Here is an 18,193-nt window from a genome sequence, read left to right as displayed (position 1 = left end):
TCCTGTTTCCTTGTGGATTTGTCCCTTCTGGCCCTAGCGCTACCATCTCCCCCAGGGAAAATTGTTGATCTGTAGGATAAAAACCAAATTTCTGAATTTCGCACTGAAGGCCTTCCTGCCAGCCCCATCTTCCACTCCCCCTCATCTGAGCTACTAGTATTTCTCCATATCTCAGGCTGTTTTGGTTCTCCCTTCACTGGCTGTGAAGGGCAAGGTTAGAGAAGTATGCCCTTGAGGACCTGATGAGAGATTGGGTAGGATGGCTATATGGAAGGAGGATGAAATGGAGGTGAGACTAAAGGCAGAGACCAGCAAGGTGCTATAGCAGTAATCCCAGCCAGAGACATTGTGACCCAGATTAGGGTGTAGGGGAAAATGGAGTGAAGTGGATAGATTTCAGAGATGTTTGAGAGATAAAATTGACATGACTTGGGTACTCAAAAAATATTTGTTTACTTTCCTGACTATTCTTTCTAAAGTAGGGTCTTTGGTTACTCTTCTGTTTACTTCCTTCATAGCATTTTTCACAGCTTACAATTACCTTAATTACATATTTACCTGTTGTGTTTCCGTCAAGCCGATTATAAATTAAAGGAGGACTGTATCCTTGACCAGTCTTATTCAGACAGTGCTGGGCACTTAGAAGGTGCTCTCAATAAATCTTTGAGAACTGAATGGCTTAATCACTGATTGGATTGTACAGAGTGAGGGTAGAAAGGTGAGGAGGACAAGGCCAGGAGGACACTTGTGATCCTGGGACAAATACTCCAGAGGGGTTATGACCGCACCTCTCTGTCTCTGGCCCTGGGAAGGGTGGGCATGTACCAGGGTTCTAGGGGTCCATTGCTAGGTTTGAGAAAATCCAGTTCCCATTCTTCATTTTCTGGCCTTCAGACCCCGGCACACTGGCTGCTGGCTCAGGTCAGTGGGTGTTTCTAGGAAAGGGAACAGGGGACCCCGCCGGAACCCTAGATCTGCCCTTCGCGTGTGAAAGTGGGTAGCAAAAGATGTGGCCGGGAGCATGGTAAAAGCCTTGAATGCCAGGCTCTGACCCCGAAACAGCATGGCAGCTCCGGGCCCCGCCCGGTTCTTGCCCCCTCCCCTGGCGCAAGCCAGGCTCAGCTCCGGAGTCTGCAATTCCTCTCAGGTCCGTAGAGGGCAGCACTGGGCTGGGCCTGTGGGCTCTGGCCAGGGACCTAAGCACTTAAAGGGGAGTGTTGGTGAGGCGACCGGGTGAAAGCAAGGTTTGGCCCTGCCTCTCCTCTCCCTGCTGGAACGCTGGTCTACCTAGTTGCTGGAGAAACTCCGCAGATGCCCAGAACCCACTCGGACTTCAGCATGAACCCCGAAGGACTGGGAAAGAAATGGGCGCCCAGTCACCGGGGCGGTTGGGTAGGGACGGAGGAACGATTGCTCCATCCTGGTGGAATCCGCATGGCGACTAGCAGTGTGGCTGCGTCTTTAAGACGTGAGCTGGAGGCTGGGCCACGAGGTGGGTTGGGTGGGAGGAGGAGCTTCCTGGTGATGTAAGGCCTGGGGCAGGCGGTAGCTTCCCGGCGCCTCGCCGCCAGGAAGGGGGCGGGCTCTCAATGACGAGACGCCAGGAGGGGCAGGCGTTCATTGATAAAAACGCCGGGCTCCCTCGGGCGCGAGCCCAGCGTAGCAAGTCCGGACAGCGCCACGCGCGGCCGGGGTGGGGTGGAACCGCGAGCAAGCCGGACCTGCGCTGCGACTCACGGTCCGCATGGAGCCCGCGGCCGGCGTCCTGTCCCCGCGCCCCTTCCAGCGTGCGGCTGCTCCACCCGCGCCCCCCGCCGGGCCCGGGCCGCCTCCGACTGCCGTGCCGGGACCTGAATTAGAGACGCTGGCCGGGCCGCCGGCGCCGGATCCCGGGCGCCTCATCACGGACCCAGAAAGCGGCCGCACCTACTTCAAAGGCCGCCTGTTGGGCAAGGTGAGCTGGGAATGGTGCTAGCGAGAGTGGAGGGGGCCCCTTGCCAGCCTCTATGCCCGCGCCGGGCGCGGTGAGGGTGCTTGAGACCTCTGTGGACCAGATCCGGCCTTCCTTGGAGCACCAGCCCTGATGCCCTCTCTTCGTAGGGGGGCTTCGCCCGTTGCTACGAGGCCACTGACACAGAGACCGGCAACGCCTACGCGGTCAAAGTCATCTCGCAGAGCCGCATTACCAAGCCGCACCAGCGCGAGAAGGTGGGCTCGGGCCCGGGCCCAGCGGACAAGGGGTGGGGTGAGGACAGTGGCATGGGAGCCTCTGAAGGATGACAACTCTGCCCTCCTATTGCAGATCCTCAATGAGATTGAGCTGCACCGCGGCCTGCAGCACCGCCACATCGTACGTTTCTCACATCACTTTGAGGATGCTGACAACATATACATTTTCTTGGAGCTCTGCAGCCGAAAGGTGGGTGGTGATGTGGGGTGAAGTGTAAAGGGGCCTTAAGATCCAAAGCTGGAGATCCTGTCTCTTCCTCATCAAGCACAGATGGAGGGAGGGTCAGGGAGGGTAGACCAGGGACTGAGGCAGTGGCTGTCTGTAGTCCCTGGCCCACATCTGGAAGGCCCGGCACACCCTGTTGGAGCCAGAGGTGCGCTACTACCTGCGACAGATTCTTTCCGGACTCAAGTACTTGCATCAGCGAGGCATCTTGCACCGAGACCTCAAGCTGGGTGAGACTCCTGGGCCAAGCAGCGTGGGGGGGGGGGGGGCGTGGAGGTGGGGAGGTATAGGAAGGAGTGTGACACACCTCTCTGCCCCCTTCCAGGAAATTTTTTTATCACTGAGAACATGGAACTGAAGATGGGGGATTTTGGGCTGGCAACCCGGTTGGAGCCCCCAGAGCATAGGAAGAAGTGAGTATTTAAGGGGGGTGGGGTAGCCAAAGTCTGTGTGTGACACAGATGATGTATTTGACAGACAGTATGTGGGAAGCATGGTGATTTCCTGATGTGTGTGTCTGTGTGTGTGTGTGTGTGTGATAGATGGGGGAGAGATAATGAGCTGTTTGTGTATGTGAAGGTGGAGGTGGCAGCCTGGGTTACTGGGACCGGTGGAGAGGCTGAGGGCCCTACGGATGTCTGAGTCCCCAAGACAAATGAGGTATAAGGGTTCTTGGAGGTGTATGACTGATCTGTGTGGATGGGGGAAGGTGACATAAGGATTGTGTGTATGAGACAGACTGAGAGGATGGGAATGGTAAGACATGACACCCTGAATGTGTGTAAGAAGACCCTGCTGTGGCCATGACTGGGTGTGAGTGACACAGATAGCATGTGTGACAGATGAGTGTCTGTGGGGGATGTGACAGCTGGTGTTGGTGTGTGTATGTGGCACAGACCATAGGAGGTGACAGCCTGTATGGGTGTCTGACAGACGGGAGTGGGGGAAGGAGGAAGGGATCAGTGATGTACCCTCTGTTGACCCTGGAGGAGGGGGCTGGGTTGAGGTCCAGGGCCTCCCTCCCTCTGTGCTACAGAGCAGCTGAGCAGCTGGGCCAGGCAGGTGGGCGGGGACTCAGCTGCCATCTCCAGCATCCATTGTCCCAGGACAAGCAAGAGTTCTCTGGCCTTTGGTGACAGGCAGCTGCTTTGTCTGGACTCACAGCGGGGGCAGGGATGGGGTGGGGACTAGCTGAGCTGGGTCTAAACCTTCCCCTCTCCTCCCTACCCCTTTTCAGGACCATCTGTGGCACTCCTAACTATGTGGCTCCAGAAGTGCTGCAGAGACAGGGCCACGGCCCAGAGGCAGATGTGTGGTCCCTGGGCTGTGTCATGTGAGTCCCAGGGTCATCTGTACACAGATAGGTGCATGGGTGGGGCATACCTTCCACTTTATTCCTGACCCCTTATCTCTGCCCCACAGGTACACGCTGCTATGTGGGAGCCCCCCGTTTGAGACAGTTGACCTGAAGGAGACGTACCGCTGCATCAAACAGGTTCACTATACTCTGCCTGCCAGCCTCTCACTGCCTGCCCGGCAGCTCCTGGCTGCCATCCTTCGAGCCTCGCCCCAGGACCGCCCCTCAATTGACCAGATCTTGCGCCATGATTTCTTTACCAAGGTCTGTGGCTCACCAGACACCTAAGTTCAGTTTGCCCATTCCCAGGGGACTGAATGGGGACAGGTGCAGGACCCCCTTTGGCTCTCTTTTCTGCTCACATGGTTCCATTCCTCAGGGCTACACCCCCGACCGGCTCCCTATCAACAGCTGTGTGACAGTCCCAGACCTGATACCCCTTAACCCAGCTAGGATTCTGTTTGTCAAAGTTACCAAAAGCCTCTTTGGCAGGAAGAAGAACAAGAGTGAGTCTGGGATGCTGGTGGTTTTGAGGGTACAGAGCAACAGGGGGGCTTGTTACATACATTGTGGTGGTATGAATGTGAGTACCTGTGAGTCCCTGGGGAGAGTGTGTGTTATATAGGCATTCAGGTGTGCCTATCTGTATTATCCCTGTGGGAAGCAGGATACTGAGGGCTATATCCACCCCTATCCAGGTAAGAACCATCCCAAGGAGCGGGACGAGGTTTCCTGTTTGGTGAGCGGCCTCACTCGGACGTCCATTGGCCATCAGGATGCCAGGCCCGAGGTGAGGTGCTCACGTGGGCAGTATTCCCCTGACTCACCCCCACCCTAGCAGCTGCAGGAAGCTCGGGATAAAAGAGGCTGGTGAAACATCTAGCCTCGTGGTGGCCTAATTGGCTGTGTCTCATTAGCCAGTCAGGGCTGACCTGGGGTGCCCTGGGTGCCAGGGTAGGGCTGGGCCATGGACTCTCAAGGATTTGGATTTTGGGGCCTATTTCTCTCCCTTCTTCTACTTAACCCTCCAGGCTCCAGCAGCTTCTGGTCCAGCCCCACTCAGCCTGGTAGAGACAGCACCTGAAGACAGCTCACCCCGTGGGACACTGGCGAGTAGTGGAGATGGTGAGCAGCCGGAGTATGAGAGGTGCTGGAGGTTGCTGGGGCTGAGACCACGGACCAGAGGGAAGGACTGGGCAGAAGGACATGACCTTGGTCCTAGGAGACTAATGCCTAATTCTGAGTACCTGTTCCCTTTAGGGTTTGAAGAAGGTCTGACTGTGGCCACAGTGGTGGAGTCAGCCCTCTGTGCTTTAAGAAACTGCCTGGCCTTCATGCCCCCAGGTAAGGTTGGGGTCTGATACATGTGAATGGTGGTGGGAATTCTTTGGCTGGGAGGCCAGAAACATGTCCTTACTCCTTCCTCTCCCATGACAGTGGAACAGAACCCAGCTCCCCTGGCACAGCCAGAGCCTCTGGTGTGGGTCAGCAAGTGGGTTGACTACTCAAACAAGTTTGGCTTTGGGTATCAGCTGTCCAGCCACCGAGTGGCCGTGCTCTTCAACAATGGCACACACATGGCCTTGTCGGCCAACAGAAAGTAAGTGCTATTATGTGGTGCCTTGTATCCAGGCCATTGTACCCAGCAGGGCTGCACCTTGGTGTTTGCTCCTGGGCTTGGGGCCTGGGGTCTCTCAGGGGAGGGGCATCAGTGCAGGGCTCCTTCTGACCTCTGTCTCCTTCCCTCCAGGACTGTGCACTACAATCCCACCAGCACAAAGCACTTTTCCTTCTCTGTGGATGCTGTCCCTCGGGGCCTGCAGCCTCAGTTGGGTGTCTTGCGGTATTTCGCCTCCTACATGGAGCAACACCTCATGAAGGTGTGTGGACTGCGGTGGGGCACATTGCAGACTAACACATCCTGGTCCCTTCTTATTCTCCTTCGTGGAAGGACTCAAAGCCAAAGGCTGAACCTCTAAAGGAGACCAGTGGGGAGGGGCCTTATTCGTCAGAGAAGTGACTTACCCTTGCCCCCAGGGTGGAGATCTGCCCAGTGTGGAAGAAGTGGAAGTACCTGTCCCCCCACTCCTGCTGCAGTGGGTCAAGACTGATCAGGCGCTACTCATGCTGTTTAGTGATGGCACAGTCCAGGTAAGAGCTTCTCCTGGAATTGGGGGAAGGTCTGGGAGGCACAGGGTGATTGGGAGGAAACTGGATGGTGGGCCTACGCGCTGATCATTGCCACCCTCCTGTGCACAGGTGAACTTCTATGGAGACCACACCAAGCTGATCCTCAGTGGCTGGGAGCCCCTCCTTGTGACTTTCGTAGCCCGCAATCGTAGTGCTTGTACTTACCTTGCTTCTCATCTTTGGCAGCTGGGCTGCTCCCCAGACTTGCGGCAGCGGCTCCGCTATACTCTGCGCCTGCTCCGGGACCGCTGCTCGGCCTAGGCCCCAGCCTGCAGAGCGGGCTATGACCTAAGCCCTTAGGCCTGAGGCCTGTGTCTGTAAGGCTCTGGCCCTTGCCTCTGTGACCCTCCCTGTCCCTTTGGTGCCTCACTAGGGGCTCTGGGCCTAATCCCCCAGGGAATCAGGGACCAGCTTTACTGAGGTTGGAGGCTGCTTGTCATAGCTGCCTCCTACCCCTTCTCCAAGAAAAGCCTGAGCCTTAGCCCCCAGCTAGGGGGCATTATTTATGGACCATTTTTATTTATTGACATTTATTTATTGGGATGTGCGCCCAAGGGAGGACCTCCTCCTGGAATAATAAACCGTTTTTGCAGAACTGGATGCCTCCTCACTCGTAGTAGAGCCCGTGGACTGTGGCCACTGCAAAGAGTGAGGCGTTGGTGAAGGTGGCGGAGGCCAGGCCGTCATGCGCCGTGTCCCAGAGCGCGCGACTGACCACGTGCGCACCCTGGCCACTGCGCTGCCCCAGCACCACGCTGCACACCAGCTTGTAGCGCGGTGGGCTGAGCTCTCTCAGACGCATGTGCACCAGTTCACACAGCTCCCGCACCAGCAGCCCCACCTTGGTGCCAGAGTAGCTTGTGTCCTGCAGTCCTGTGGCCAGCACTTCCTCCAGGGCACGTTGTGCTCTCGTGGCCTCCCAGCGCTCCCCAGACGCTGGCTCAGTGCGATAAGAGGGCGCCATCCGCCGGGGAGGTCCCAGGGACAATCCAGTGAAGCTGACCCGTGAACCTAAAGGGGGCACCGAGCCCAAGGATGGTCGCCTACCCCCAGGACCCATACCTAGTCCAGCCAGCGAGTTGCGGTGGGAAAAGGATGAAGCCAGGCCCAGCACGGAGCCACGGCGGGAGCCTGGGCCAGGACCTGCTGGTCGGGCCTCATCAATGCTGGGCAGGTGGCCTGGAGGCCGCACTGGTGCTAGTTTCAACCCGGGGTCTTTGGTAGTCTCCTCCTCCTGGCATCCGGGGGGCACAGGCCTGCCAGCCATGGACCTGCTGGCTGAAAGACCCACACTTGGATTGGCTTTCACTGGCCACCTTTGAATACCATCTAGTTTCTTATTTGGTAATAAGGGTTTTTTACCCCCTAACCTCTTCTTACCTGTGTTTTGGAGACAGGTAAATCAAATAGTCTGGGGTTGAGTGGATTCCTAGATGCTTAGAGGGTTAAGGGTTGTTAGGAACATAAACAAGGAAAGAGATGCTGCTTAGACTATCATCTTAGGCTAGTCCCTGTCCCATGGCTCCACTTTCCCCAGGGCACTGTGGAGGTTAGCCAGCAGGAGAAGGGAGAGGTATCTGCCCTTTGCCTCTGCCTAGACAGTGGTGCCTCCAACCCCTAACCAGAAGGAGGAACAGACAGACCCAACTCCAACTCCATGGGTCCATCTAGCCCTGTGGGTATAGCCCATCATCTTCCACCCCTACCTACCCCTAGAATGGTGGGCACAAATTTCTCCCCACAATTGGCCGGGGGCAGGTGATTCAGGAAGCGCCTTCCACCCTCTGCTTTTGGCCTCTGGACCTACCTCCAGAAACAGTTCCGGGATGGCTGCTCTCCTCTCCCGAAACTCCCGCAGGCACCCTGAGTCACCTGCCGCCTTTGGCCTCCAGCTCTCACAGCCTGGCTGGCCTGCCGGGCAGGTGGGAAAATAAGGGCCCTTTGCCTGTGTTGTGGCAGTTGCCATGGGTTGCTGGGCAAGCACTCCTCCCTTCCTGGTTCCCTCCCTCCAACCTGGCTCTGACTTAACCCGGGAGTGTTAACTACGGAGCACATGCTGAGCGCACATGCTGAGCGCAGGGTGCCTGAGTCATCAGGGGAGAGGGGACAACAAGGGCCTAGAGCCCAGGGACAGTCTACCCTGGAAAGGACAACTGAAGGAGCAGATGTAGAGAGGGGCTCTGATCAGAAAGGTGTCCCTACTCCAGGGCTCTGAAGCCACTCCTCATTTCTCCCCCTGTGAAGAATGGCTTTTCACTTCCCTTGTGAGCAGTCTCGGAGGCCTGGGATGTGGGGAGACCCTGAGGCTGCTGCAGGGGATGGCTGCTCAAGAGTCAGAAAACTTGACTAAGAGAGAGGAAACTTAAACAGACCAATAACAATTAGGGGGAAAAAAAAGTCAGGATCTGGGCCCACAGGAAGGAGCACATCATGACTCTATCGTCTCCTTCAGTCTAAACAAGGACAAATATTTCCGCTCCCTGAGCTGAGCTAGGGTGGGGCTTGGCTGACTTCGTCAACTCATGCCTTAGCACATGGTGGGGGGTGCGCTCACACTCAACTAGGCATCCAGCCTCCTGACCCAAGTACCCTGGGGCTTGTCCTTACCACACCTGTGTTGCATTTCAGGGATGCCAGTGGCCATGACTCCTTTGTCAGGGCTGACATCTCCTCACCTGACACCCCCTGGGAGAGACAGGACTGCCCCCCGCCCCAAATAAGCCCTGTTTGGGCCCTGAAAACTGTTCAGGGTTTTCCCTGGGTAAGGGCCCCTTGTCTGTGTTATGAAGTTGCCATGGGTTGCTAGGTAAGCACTCCTGTCCTGGTTCCCCTCTTTATTGAGGGGGGTTTCCCAGACCTGGCTAACTTGATCCAAACCCTGTGTGCATGTGGGTGGGGTAGGTATGAAGGGCAGGGAGTTTAAACTTTGAACCCAGAACAGGCAGGGGCCAGGGTGCTAAGACTCTGCTTAGGGCCCTTCTGCGGTCTGAAATTTTCCCTAGGCCTGTGGGAGATGGGCGGGGCCTCCTCAGACCAGGCTCTAGTTTCCTTGGAAACCCACAGGCTTCCCACCCTAGCAGCTGCCTGGACAGGCTCCCAGCTGGGGCCTCATTTGCAGCTAGCCTCTCCTCCCCCATCTGGTCTGCTCCAACTTGGCCTCTTTTGGTCCCCTCCCTGAGTCCTCATCCCCAAGCCGGGCTCTGCCCCTTCCACCAGACTCTGATGCCTTCTTCAGGAACCTGGGCCTCTCCTGCCCCATCCCTAAACAGCTTCTCAGCAAACAGGCCTCCCAAGCTCCTGCCCCTCCCTCTCAGGCCTTTCTAGTCAACGTACCAGCTGTAAGGCCTGGCTAGGCCTCTTGCTCTTTCCGAACTCCTGCCTCCCACATACCAACTGACAAAGGCTTACTAGGCTATTTCACCCACTTAACTCCTCTGCCCCACCCCAACCATGGAGGGCCCTGGACTGGTGCATGGGGAGGCTGAGCCCTTTTCCAAAGCACTCCGAAGCCTCGTCAACAGCCGCCTATACAGGTGAGGGGGTTGGCCCTGTCAGTGGGTTATAGCTGGCTCTGCTGGGTGCCATGACTCTGAGGAAGCCCTGGGTACAGAAGAGGTGGGGAATTAGGACTTGACCCTCTCGCTGAATTAAGAGGCCATGATATCCTGAGAGCCAGAGGTGGAGGGCAGTGGGTGACTGTGACCTCAAGCAAAGGTCTTCTTTTTTGGATCTTGGGCTTCTGGCAGAGAAGAAGAGCCTTCTCTTCTGGATACTGAGAGATGGGGCCTAACTTTAGTCCTTCCCTGGGGAGGCAGAGGAGCAGATGATCCTGCAAAGTTCAAGGGATTGAGCCAGAGACTCAGACAAGAAGTAGTTCAAGAGTGCTGCCTGGGGTTCAGTGTTTGCCTAGGATACTAGTGGTGTCTGAAACCAGGGATAGAGTATGGGAGCAGGGCTGGTCCAGAGAACGAGAATGTAGCTTTCTGTCCTCACTGGTTCAGAGCTGGACTCTTCCACAAGGGTTGGTGAATCCCATAATCTTACTGCTTTGGGGATCACAGTCTAGTCTGAGTGGTAGGAACCCCAAGCCTTGAAACAGGGACTAAGAGGCTCCAGAAACTCAAGTTTCATCTCCTGCCTCCTACACACTGTGTTGTCAGAGGCCCAGAGTCTGGGCCGGAAATGATCATGAAGATGGAAAATGTGGTCTGGCCTCTTGATGGTGCATTACTGCTGTGTCTGTTTGCAGTCAGTGCACTCTGTACCCCCATCCTCCTACACCCTCCTGCCTGAAGGAAGCTGAGAAAAGCTGAATCTGCAGTCTGTGGAGTAGCCAAGAAGGGCTTCCCTTCCCCCCACGACTCAGGCTGGGGAGGAGAGGGGTATGTGCCATCAATCTTGCATCAGCCCTGGAGCTCTTCAGCGATCAGGCATAGCCACCTCCTCTGAGACCTGAGAGTTTGGGATTATCAGCCCATTTCACAAGGGAGAAACCTGAGATTCAAAGGTAGAAAGTCACTTGCCTGAGCTACTATAGGGTGGAGCTGGGACTAGAACCCAGGCCTGCGTGTCCCAGACCTTCAGCTGGAAGGACTAAGCCCTGTTTCCTCTAGGACAGATAAGGAAACAAAGGCCCAGAATGGGCAAAGGCAAAGCCTAGAGTTGCACCCTAGACTCTGGCCTCTTCTCCCCTGGCTCTCTGCCTGTCTCTCCCACAGTGATGTTCGCTTTGTGGTCGGTCAAGAACGGCAGGAGGTGTTTGCCCACCGGTGCTTGTTGGCCTGTAGATGCAACTTTTTCCAGCGACTTCTGGGCCCAGAGCCAGGCCCTGGGGTGCCCAGCCCGGTGGTGCTAAGCACCGTACCAGCTGAGGCCTTCCTGGCAGTGCTGGAGTTCTTGTACACCAACAGTGTCAAGCTGCACCGCCATTCTGTGAGCCCACTGGGTAGAGGTCTGGGTGGGAGAGGGAGAGGGTGGTTGAAGGGCAGAAGGAACTCTTCCATTACAACCACCCACTTTGCAGGTGCTGGAGGTACTGACAGCAGCTGTGGAGTATGGGCTGGAGGAACTGAGAGAGGTGGGTTTATGTGGCAGTCCCCTGTCCCATTTCTTTTACCTCTTATGGACTCATACATACCCATCCTCACACTTATTCTGTCCTGAAGAGGAACATGTACCAATACAGAGAAAAGTATGGCTATCTTTCTGTGTTAATAGGCATGTATGTGTGCCTGTGTGCCAAAGGATACGTGCATTCCTTATGTGTGTGGTGAGGGCATATAGACTGTTTTGGGCTGGAGCTGTAGATACCAAATAAGTCAGCCTTGATCCTTGTTCTTCAAAGAGAGATAAACATGAAAACTCTCCTGTGTGGAGGGCTGGGCTACATGGCCTCTTCAGTCTCCACTTGACCTCTCTTAACCAAGTAGCATAAGAAGTGTGATAAATGAGAGGAAATGGTGCTGAATCTGTATAGAGGGCCTCTCTCTCTAGTCTCACCACCATGGAGAGAGGAGGAAAAGAATTCCTGGAGGAGGAAACACTTGTGTTGGGTCAGGTAGAATGGGTAGGAGTTTGCTCAGAGGAGGAAGTAGAAAGATGGCATTCTAGCCCTGGCCGGTTTGGCTCAGCGGTTAGAGCGTCGGCCTGCGGTCCGGAGAGACCCGGGTTCGGTTCCCGCTAAGGGCACGTACTTCGGTTGCAGTTTGTCCCCGGCCCTGGTTGGTCGTGCGGGTGGCAGCCACTCGATGTGTCCCTTCACGTCGATGTTTCTCTCTCTCCTTCCTCTCTCTCCCTCCCACTCTATCTGTACAAAAAATGGAAAATATCCTAGGGTGAGGATAAAAAAAAAAAAAAAAAAGAAAGATGGCATTCTAGTCACAGAAGCATGAAAGTAGCTGACGAGACAAACATTTAGTGTGGCTGGACTAACAGTGTGAGAGGAGACGAAGGAGAGATGAGATTGGAGAGGTTGCCAGGGACTGGCTCATGAAGAACCTTTAAAAATTTGGACTTCTGCCCTGGCCGGTTTGGCTCAGCGGTTAGAGCATCGGCCTGCGGTCTGGAGAGACCCGGGTTCGGTTCCCGCTAAGGGCACGTACTTCGGTTGCAGTTTGTCCCCGGCCCTGGTTGGTTGTGCGGGTGGCGACCACTCGATGTGTCCCTTTCACATCGATGTTTCTCTCTCTCTCCCTTCCTCTCTCTCCCTCCCACTCTACCTGAACAAAAAATGGAAAAATGTCCTCGGGTGAGGATGTTAAAAAAAAAAAAAAATTTGGACTTCTGCACCCTGGCTGGTTTGGCTCAGTGGATTGTGTGTCACCCCATGGTCTGACAGGTCCGGGTCCGATTCCTGGTCAGAGCACATGCCCTGGTTTCAGGCTTGATCCCCAGTAGGAGGCATGCAGGAGGCAGCCAATCAATGTTTCTCTCTCACATCGATGTTTCTTTTTTAAAAAAAAATTTTTTTTTTGGTGGTATGTGCCCCTAGCGGGAACCAAACCCGGGTCTCTCTGGTCCGCAGGCCAACGCTCCAACCACTGAGCCAAACCGGCCAGGGCAGGGCTCTTTAAAAAAATTTTTATTTTATTATTATTTTTCCTCACCCGAGGACATTTTTGCATTTATCTTGAGATAGAGCCGGAAGGAGAGAGGAAGGAAAAGAGAGAGAGAAACATTGACGTGAGAGAGACACATCCAATGGTTGCCACCCACACAACTCCAACCAGGGCCAGGGACAAACTGCAACCAAGGTATGTGCCCTTAGTGGGAACTGAAGTTCAGACTCTCTGGTCCGCGGGGCCCACGCTCTAACCGCTGAGCCAAAGTGACCAGGGCGATGTTTCTTTTTCTTTCCTTTATTGATTTCTAGAGAGAGGAAGGGAGAGGGAGCATTTCATGGCTTTGAGAGAAGTGGAAGTGGCATGATTCAGTGCGTTATTATTATTATTTTAAAATATGTTTGTTTTTAATCCTCACCTAAGGGTATTTTTCCATTTTATCTTCAGATAGAGAGGGAGGGGGAGGGAGAGAGAGAGAGGAACATCAAAGTGAGAGAGACACATCTATTGGTCGCCTCCCCGCAAGACCCAGACCAGGGCCAGAGGACCAAACCGCAACCAAAGTACATGCCCTTGACTGAAATTGAACCCGAGATTCTTTGGTCCCTGGGCTGACGCTCCAACTGCTGATCCAAACCAGCCAGGACTTAAAATATGTTTTTATCGATTTTTAGAGAGAGGAAGGGAGAGGGAGAAATAGAAACATCAATGAGAGAGAAATATCTACTTATCAACTACCTCCTGCATGCCCCCAACTGGGGGCTGAGCCTGCCACCTAGGCATGAGCCCTGAGGAGGAATTGAACTGGCGACCTCTTGGTGCATGGGTTGATGCTCAACCAACCAGTTCAGTGCTTTTTCTGGATGTAAGGATGAGAGGGAGCTATCAGGGATGAAATTCAAGTTTCTACTTCTGTTTTTGAGTGTCTTTAAGTCACGAGGGGGACAAGCAGAGTAAGATAAGCTTCCTGAGTGAAAGGGAGAGTGGAATTTTTGCATGGCTCTTATCTAGTCTGATTAGTGAGGAATGTGCTAGAAGGTGGGCTCGTGGATTTGGCTTGCCAAGGTTTAGGCCCTGGTGATTCCCTGTCTCTTCTGGCCTGGAAGTCAATGGACCTGTGCCTACTAGGAGCCTGGGTGGTTGATTGCTCCAAGCCTGCCCACTGCTTCTGGATGGGTTTGGGTCTGGGAGCAAGGATACCTCTGCACAACCCACATTCATTTCTCTTCCCAGCTATGCCTGGAATTTGTGGTGAAAGTGCTGGACGTGGAGCTGGTTTGTGAGGCCCTGCAGGTGGGTGTTGCTGGACCAGGCAGGTAGTCGCCATTGTGGAGGGCTGGGCTCTCATCTCGAACTCTATCTCCCATATTCAACACCCAGGTGGCTGTAACCTTTGGCCTGGGACCATTGCATGAGCGTTGCATACGTTTCATAGAGGCCCACTGCCAGGTACCACTCCCCATTTTCTTTTCTTCCTTAAAAAAAAAAATGTTTTTTTTTCTTTATTGATTTTTAGAGAGAGGAAGGGGGAGGGAGAGAGAGAGAGAAAGAAACATCGATGAAAGAGAATACTGATTGGCTGCTTCCTGCACGCTCCCCACTGGGGACTGGGCCCACAACCTGGGCCCTGGCCGGGAATCCAACGGGACCTCTTGGTGCATGGGTCCACGCTCAACCACCAGCCGGGCCAGCTCCCCATTTTCATCTTCACAATTCCACACACCTCATTCTGCTCCTCCCTGACCCATTCTCGGGCCCACAGGAGGTACTTCGGACCCAAGGCTTCCTGGAGCTGTCAGCGCCCGCGTTGCTGTCCCTGCTGCGCAGTGACAAGCTCTGCGTGGACGAGGCTGAACTCGTCCTAGCGGCCCGGAGCTGGGCGCGCGTGGGCGCGGTGAGTGGGGCGAAGGGGAGCGCGGGCTGAGGGGGCTGAAGGGTCGGGCCGCAGGAAGCCTGCGCAGGCGGCAGGCGGCGGGCCAGGAGCCCCCGCCCGTCGGCGCTCAGGGCTGGTGTTCGCAGGCGGTGCTGGAGAGGCCTGTGGCCGAGGTAGCGGCCCCGGTGGTACGGGAGCTGAGACTGGCCCTGCTGGCCCCGGCGGAGCTGAGTGCCCTGGAAGAGCAAAACCGGAGGGAGCCGCTCATCCCGGTGCGGACGCGAGGAACCAGGCTCAGATCCACTCAACGGCGAGGGGGGAAGGCGCGGGGGGGGGGGGGCAGGTTCTTCGGGGTGAGGGGCACTGCGGGATGAGCTGGGCACTGCGGGACTCCACGGTGACTTTCCTTCCCCTGCAGGTGGAGCAGATCGTGGAGGCGTGGAAATGCCACGCTCTGCGGAGAGGAGATGCGGCCCAAGGTGCCTCGTGCCGCCGCCGCAGGGGCACCCTGCCCCGGGAGCATCACCGCTTTCTGGACTTGCCCTTTAAGTGACCAAAGACCAAGTCTTGCGAGGAATTCTGGGTCTGTCCTAAACTACATCTCCCGACAGGCTCGGTCTTCTGTGCGGGCTTCCGCTCCCAGCATGCTTCGCGAGCGGGGCGCGGGAAGAACTGCTGTCTGGCCAGAAGCTCTGTGGTTGGGGCGGAGAAGGACGGGCGGACGGTTGGACGGGAGGAGGGGGAGGAGGGGAGGAGGGTGGAGGGGGAGGAAGGGGTGGAGGGAGAAGGACGGGCGGACGGTTGGACGGGAGGAGGGGGAGGAGGGGAGGAGGGGGAGGAGGGTGGAGGGGGAGGAAAGGGCGTGGGCTTGGGCCCAGCGTCCAAGCTAGGTTAAAAACCAAAGTCGTTTTCCCCCCCACCACAACCTGACTCTACACTGGGACCCTGGGCATTCTCGCCCCAGTTACTCTTATAACTACAGTATATCCTAGCTTTTCGGCTCAGCCCCTTGTTTAATTCCAGACCTACCTCCTGGAGTTCGCTTTGTAAATGCCCCACGAACACCTCAGACTCAGTTCAAAATTGGGCTTTCTCATCTTTCCCCAGTATTGACTCCGCGGTGTTTCTCATCTCCCTGAGTGCCGAAGCCAGAAACCTGGGTCTTATTCCCATCTGCTTCTCCTGGCTTCTACCTTCTAAGAGACTGAAGGGTAGCAGAATATGCCAAGCCAAAATATGCCTTTTGGGCATAAGGATTATTTTAAACTGATTATTTTGAGAAACAGGAGAAGCTCTGAAAACAGAGTAGAAGTAACCCTTTTCGTAAGGGAAATTTCTATTCATAAAGGAAATCTTCATTTGTAAGGGTGCCTCCCTCTTAGTACCAGGAAAAGGATGACTAACTCAAGAGAATCTTATCAGCCCTGGCTGGTTTGGCTCAGCGGTTGGAGCATAGGCCTGCGGACCAGAGCGTTCCAGGTTTGGTTCCCGCTAGGGGCATGTACCAAAAAAGAAAAAAGAGAATCTTACCTCCCTTTTCTTTTTTGTCTTTAGTTGAAGATGGTTTCTAAGCGGGCATTTTAGGCCACACCAGGAAGTTACTAATTTTTCCCTGGTTATCTCCTATGTATACATGAAGTATATATGTTAATAAACTTGTTTGTTTTTCTCTTGTTAATCTGTTTTTTATTACAGGGGTCTCAGCCAAGACCTCAGAGTAGAGGAAAAATTATTTTTCCTTCTTTCCAATATCTCTACAGCTGTTTTAACTCTTTCAGCCCCAGTTCAATCCTATCTTTGGCAGGATTTATTGCAACAGACTCTAATTAGTCTTCTTGCCTTCATTCTAGCGCCCCCTTTTCCCCAAATTCATTTCCCACTCTGCTGCTAGACTTAGCTAAGATTGTCAGCCTTCACTCCCCTTATTGAGTCGCTCATCATGTCCATTGCCCTCAGGACAAAATATAATCTATTTTGCTTTCAGGGTACTCAAATTTTACTAGTGGTTTCAAATAATAGCAGCTTTTCTTTCAACTATCTGCTTATCACTGGCCCTGAAGGCACTAGTCCTCTAGCTCTGGATTTACTCTCTTGGTTATTGAAGACTCCCCATGCTAGTCTATTTTATTTTATTTTTTTTATCCTCACCCGAGGATATTTTTCCACTTTTTGTACAGATAGAGTGGGAGGGAGAGAGAGGAAGGGAGAGAGAGAGAGAAACATTGACGTGAAGGGACACATTGAGTGGCTGCCACCCACACGACCAACCAGGGCCGGGGACAAACTGCAACCGAAGTACGTGCCCTTAGCGGGAACCGAACCCGGGTCTCTCCGGACCGCAGGCCGACGCTCTAACCACTGAGCCAAACCGGCCAGGGCCATGCTAGTCTTTCATGCATTACAAATTTTGGTCTTCCTGAGGGCCTGAATCTCCCTGGAGAAAGATCCCTGGGATCTGGAGTGGGGCTTTGTTAATTTCTGTGTCCCAGTCCCTATCACTTAAACAGTAGTCTGTAAATGTTCAGTGATGACATTTTTTAATTTAAAAGTTATTTTATTCCATAGTTTAAAAGAGCTGTGAAACAAAATATTGTCAATCTAAAATGAAGGAGAATAGACTATTTGGAAGAAAATTAAATTAGACTTCTATCTCAGGGATTTTTGTACAAAAGATAATGTTGTGCACACGATTAACAGTGCCACTTCAGCCCTAACCGGTTTGGTTCAGCAGTTGGAGGGTTGACCTGCAGACCAGAGAGTCCCGGTTTCAGCCCCCCTAAGGGCATGTACTAAAATAAATAAAATAAAAATTAATTGATCAGTTTCCTTATTATAAAAAAACAAAACAAAAAAGAGTACCACTTCACGGTACTAGCCAGTGTGGCTCAGTGGCTGAGTGTCGACCCATGTACCAAGAGGTCGAAGGTTCGATTCCCGATCAGGACACATGCCCAGGTTGTAGGCCCAATCCCCAGTAGGGGGAATGCAGGAGGCAGCCAATTGATGTTCTCTCTCAGTGATGGTTTCTATCTCTCCCTCTCACTTCCTCTCTCTCTAAAATCAATAAAGAAAACAAAAATCAAAACAGTACCACTTCATGACAGCAGTGTTTAGGTGATGAGAACTGATAACAACCTAGATGTCCTAGAGGATTGGTTTAACCTAGAGGACTGGTTAAATTAATTATGGTATATTCCTATAATGGTATAAAAAGATATCTAGCCCTGGCCGGTTTGGCTCAACGGTTAGAGCATCAGCCCACAGACCAGAGAGACCCGAGTTTGGTTCCCGCTAAGGTCATGTACCTCGGTTGCAGTTTGTCCCTGGCCGGGTAGGGATCACGTGGGTGGCAACCAGTCAATGTGTCTCTCACGTCGATGTTTCTCTCTCTCCCGCTCTATCTGAAGATAAATGCAAAAAATGCCCTTGGGTGAGGATAAAAATAAAATAAAGTGGATATACCATTTTAAAAAAAGATATCCGTGATCTTTGGTGAAAAAAATAGTGCAGACCAAGTAGAGCGTGGATCTGTCACTGTTAGAAATGTCCAAACCTGTAGAGAATTTATAAGATTTTATTTGAGCCACATTTGGATTTAAGGAGAAAATTAAACAATTTTTTTTCCTTCTTTTATTTTTAGAGAGAGAGGAAGGGAGAGGGAGAGAGAGATAGAAACATCGATGAGAGAGAACATCGATTGGCTACCTCCTGCATGTCCCCCATTGGGGATCAGGCCCACAATCTGGGCATGTGCCCTG

The 18,193-nt window shown here is 53.8% G+C and overlaps 3 protein-coding genes across 3 annotated transcripts; 2 read left to right on the top strand and 1 right to left on the bottom strand.

The window, feature by feature from the left end:
• The first annotated feature begins 1,504 nt into the window (after nt 1-1,504).
• PLK3 (polo like kinase 3) lies at nt 1,505-6,597 on the top strand. Its single transcript, XM_036256151.1, has 15 exons — nt 1,505-1,954; nt 2,101-2,208; nt 2,303-2,419; nt 2,556-2,685; nt 2,781-2,868; nt 3,693-3,788; nt 3,878-4,076; nt 4,192-4,318; nt 4,511-4,602; nt 4,844-4,937; nt 5,073-5,156; nt 5,250-5,412; nt 5,563-5,692; nt 5,850-5,963; nt 6,072-6,597. The coding sequence occupies exons 1-15, from the start codon at nt 1,745-1,747 to the stop codon at nt 6,261-6,263; spliced, it is 1,944 nt and encodes a 647-aa protein (XP_036112044.1). The 5' UTR covers nt 1,505-1,744; the 3' UTR covers nt 6,264-6,597.
• A 12-nt stretch (nt 6,598-6,609) lies between these two features.
• On the bottom strand, nt 6,610-7,921 carry DYNLT4 (dynein light chain Tctex-type 4). The gene is made up of 3 exons (XM_036256150.1): nt 7,810-7,921; nt 7,383-7,438; nt 6,610-7,280 (listed from the first exon to the last, which is right to left on the bottom strand). The coding sequence occupies exon 3, from the start codon at nt 7,267-7,269 to the stop codon at nt 6,610-6,612; it is 660 nt and encodes a 219-aa protein (XP_036112043.1). The 5' UTR covers nt 7,270-7,280; nt 7,383-7,438; nt 7,810-7,921.
• Nucleotides 7,922-9,432: 1,511 nt separating this feature from the next.
• BTBD19 (BTB domain containing 19) lies at nt 9,433-15,147 on the top strand. Its single transcript, XM_036257130.1, has 8 exons — nt 9,433-9,535; nt 10,721-10,934; nt 11,026-11,079; nt 13,796-13,855; nt 13,943-14,011; nt 14,325-14,456; nt 14,582-14,707; nt 14,854-15,147. The coding sequence occupies exons 1-8, from the start codon at nt 9,453-9,455 to the stop codon at nt 14,986-14,988; spliced, it is 873 nt and encodes a 290-aa protein (XP_036113023.1). The 5' UTR covers nt 9,433-9,452; the 3' UTR covers nt 14,989-15,147.
• The last annotated feature ends 3,046 nt before the right edge of the window (nt 15,148-18,193 follow it).

This window comes from Molossus molossus, unplaced genomic scaffold (assembly GCF_014108415.1).
Source record: "Molossus molossus isolate mMolMol1 unplaced genomic scaffold, mMolMol1.p scaffold_m16_p_12, whole genome shotgun sequence".
Lineage (NCBI taxonomy): Eukaryota > Metazoa > Chordata > Mammalia > Chiroptera > Molossidae > Molossus > Molossus molossus.
The sequence above is the reverse complement of the archived record's forward strand: the minus strand, read 5'-3'. Positions and strand labels throughout refer to the sequence as shown.

Bases quoted from the DNA above. Each gene is read 5' to 3' on its own strand.
- DYNLT4 (XM_036256150.1), bottom strand. From the start codon at position 7,269: ATGGCTGGCAGGCCTGTGCCCCCCGGATGCCAGGAGGAGGAGACTACC.
- PLK3 (XM_036256151.1), top strand. From the start codon at position 1,745: ATGGAGCCCGCGGCCGGCGTCCTGTCCCCGCGCCCCTTCCAGCGTGCG. The intron at 4,077-4,191 runs GTCTGTGGCTCA...TCCATTCCTCAG, and splicing joins GCCATGATTTCTTTACCAAG to GGCTACACCCCCGACCGGCT. The intron at 4,319-4,510 runs GTGAGTCTGGGA...ACCCCTATCCAG, and splicing joins TGGCAGGAAGAAGAACAAGA to GTAAGAACCATCCCAAGGAG.
- BTBD19 (XM_036257130.1), top strand. From the start codon at position 9,453: ATGGAGGGCCCTGGACTGGTGCATGGGGAGGCTGAGCCCTTTTCCAAA. The intron at 10,935-11,025 runs GTGAGCCCACTG...CCCACTTTGCAG, and splicing joins TCAAGCTGCACCGCCATTCT to GTGCTGGAGGTACTGACAGC. The intron at 14,457-14,581 runs GTGAGTGGGGCG...TGGTGTTCGCAG, and splicing joins GCTGGGCGCGCGTGGGCGCG to GCGGTGCTGGAGAGGCCTGT.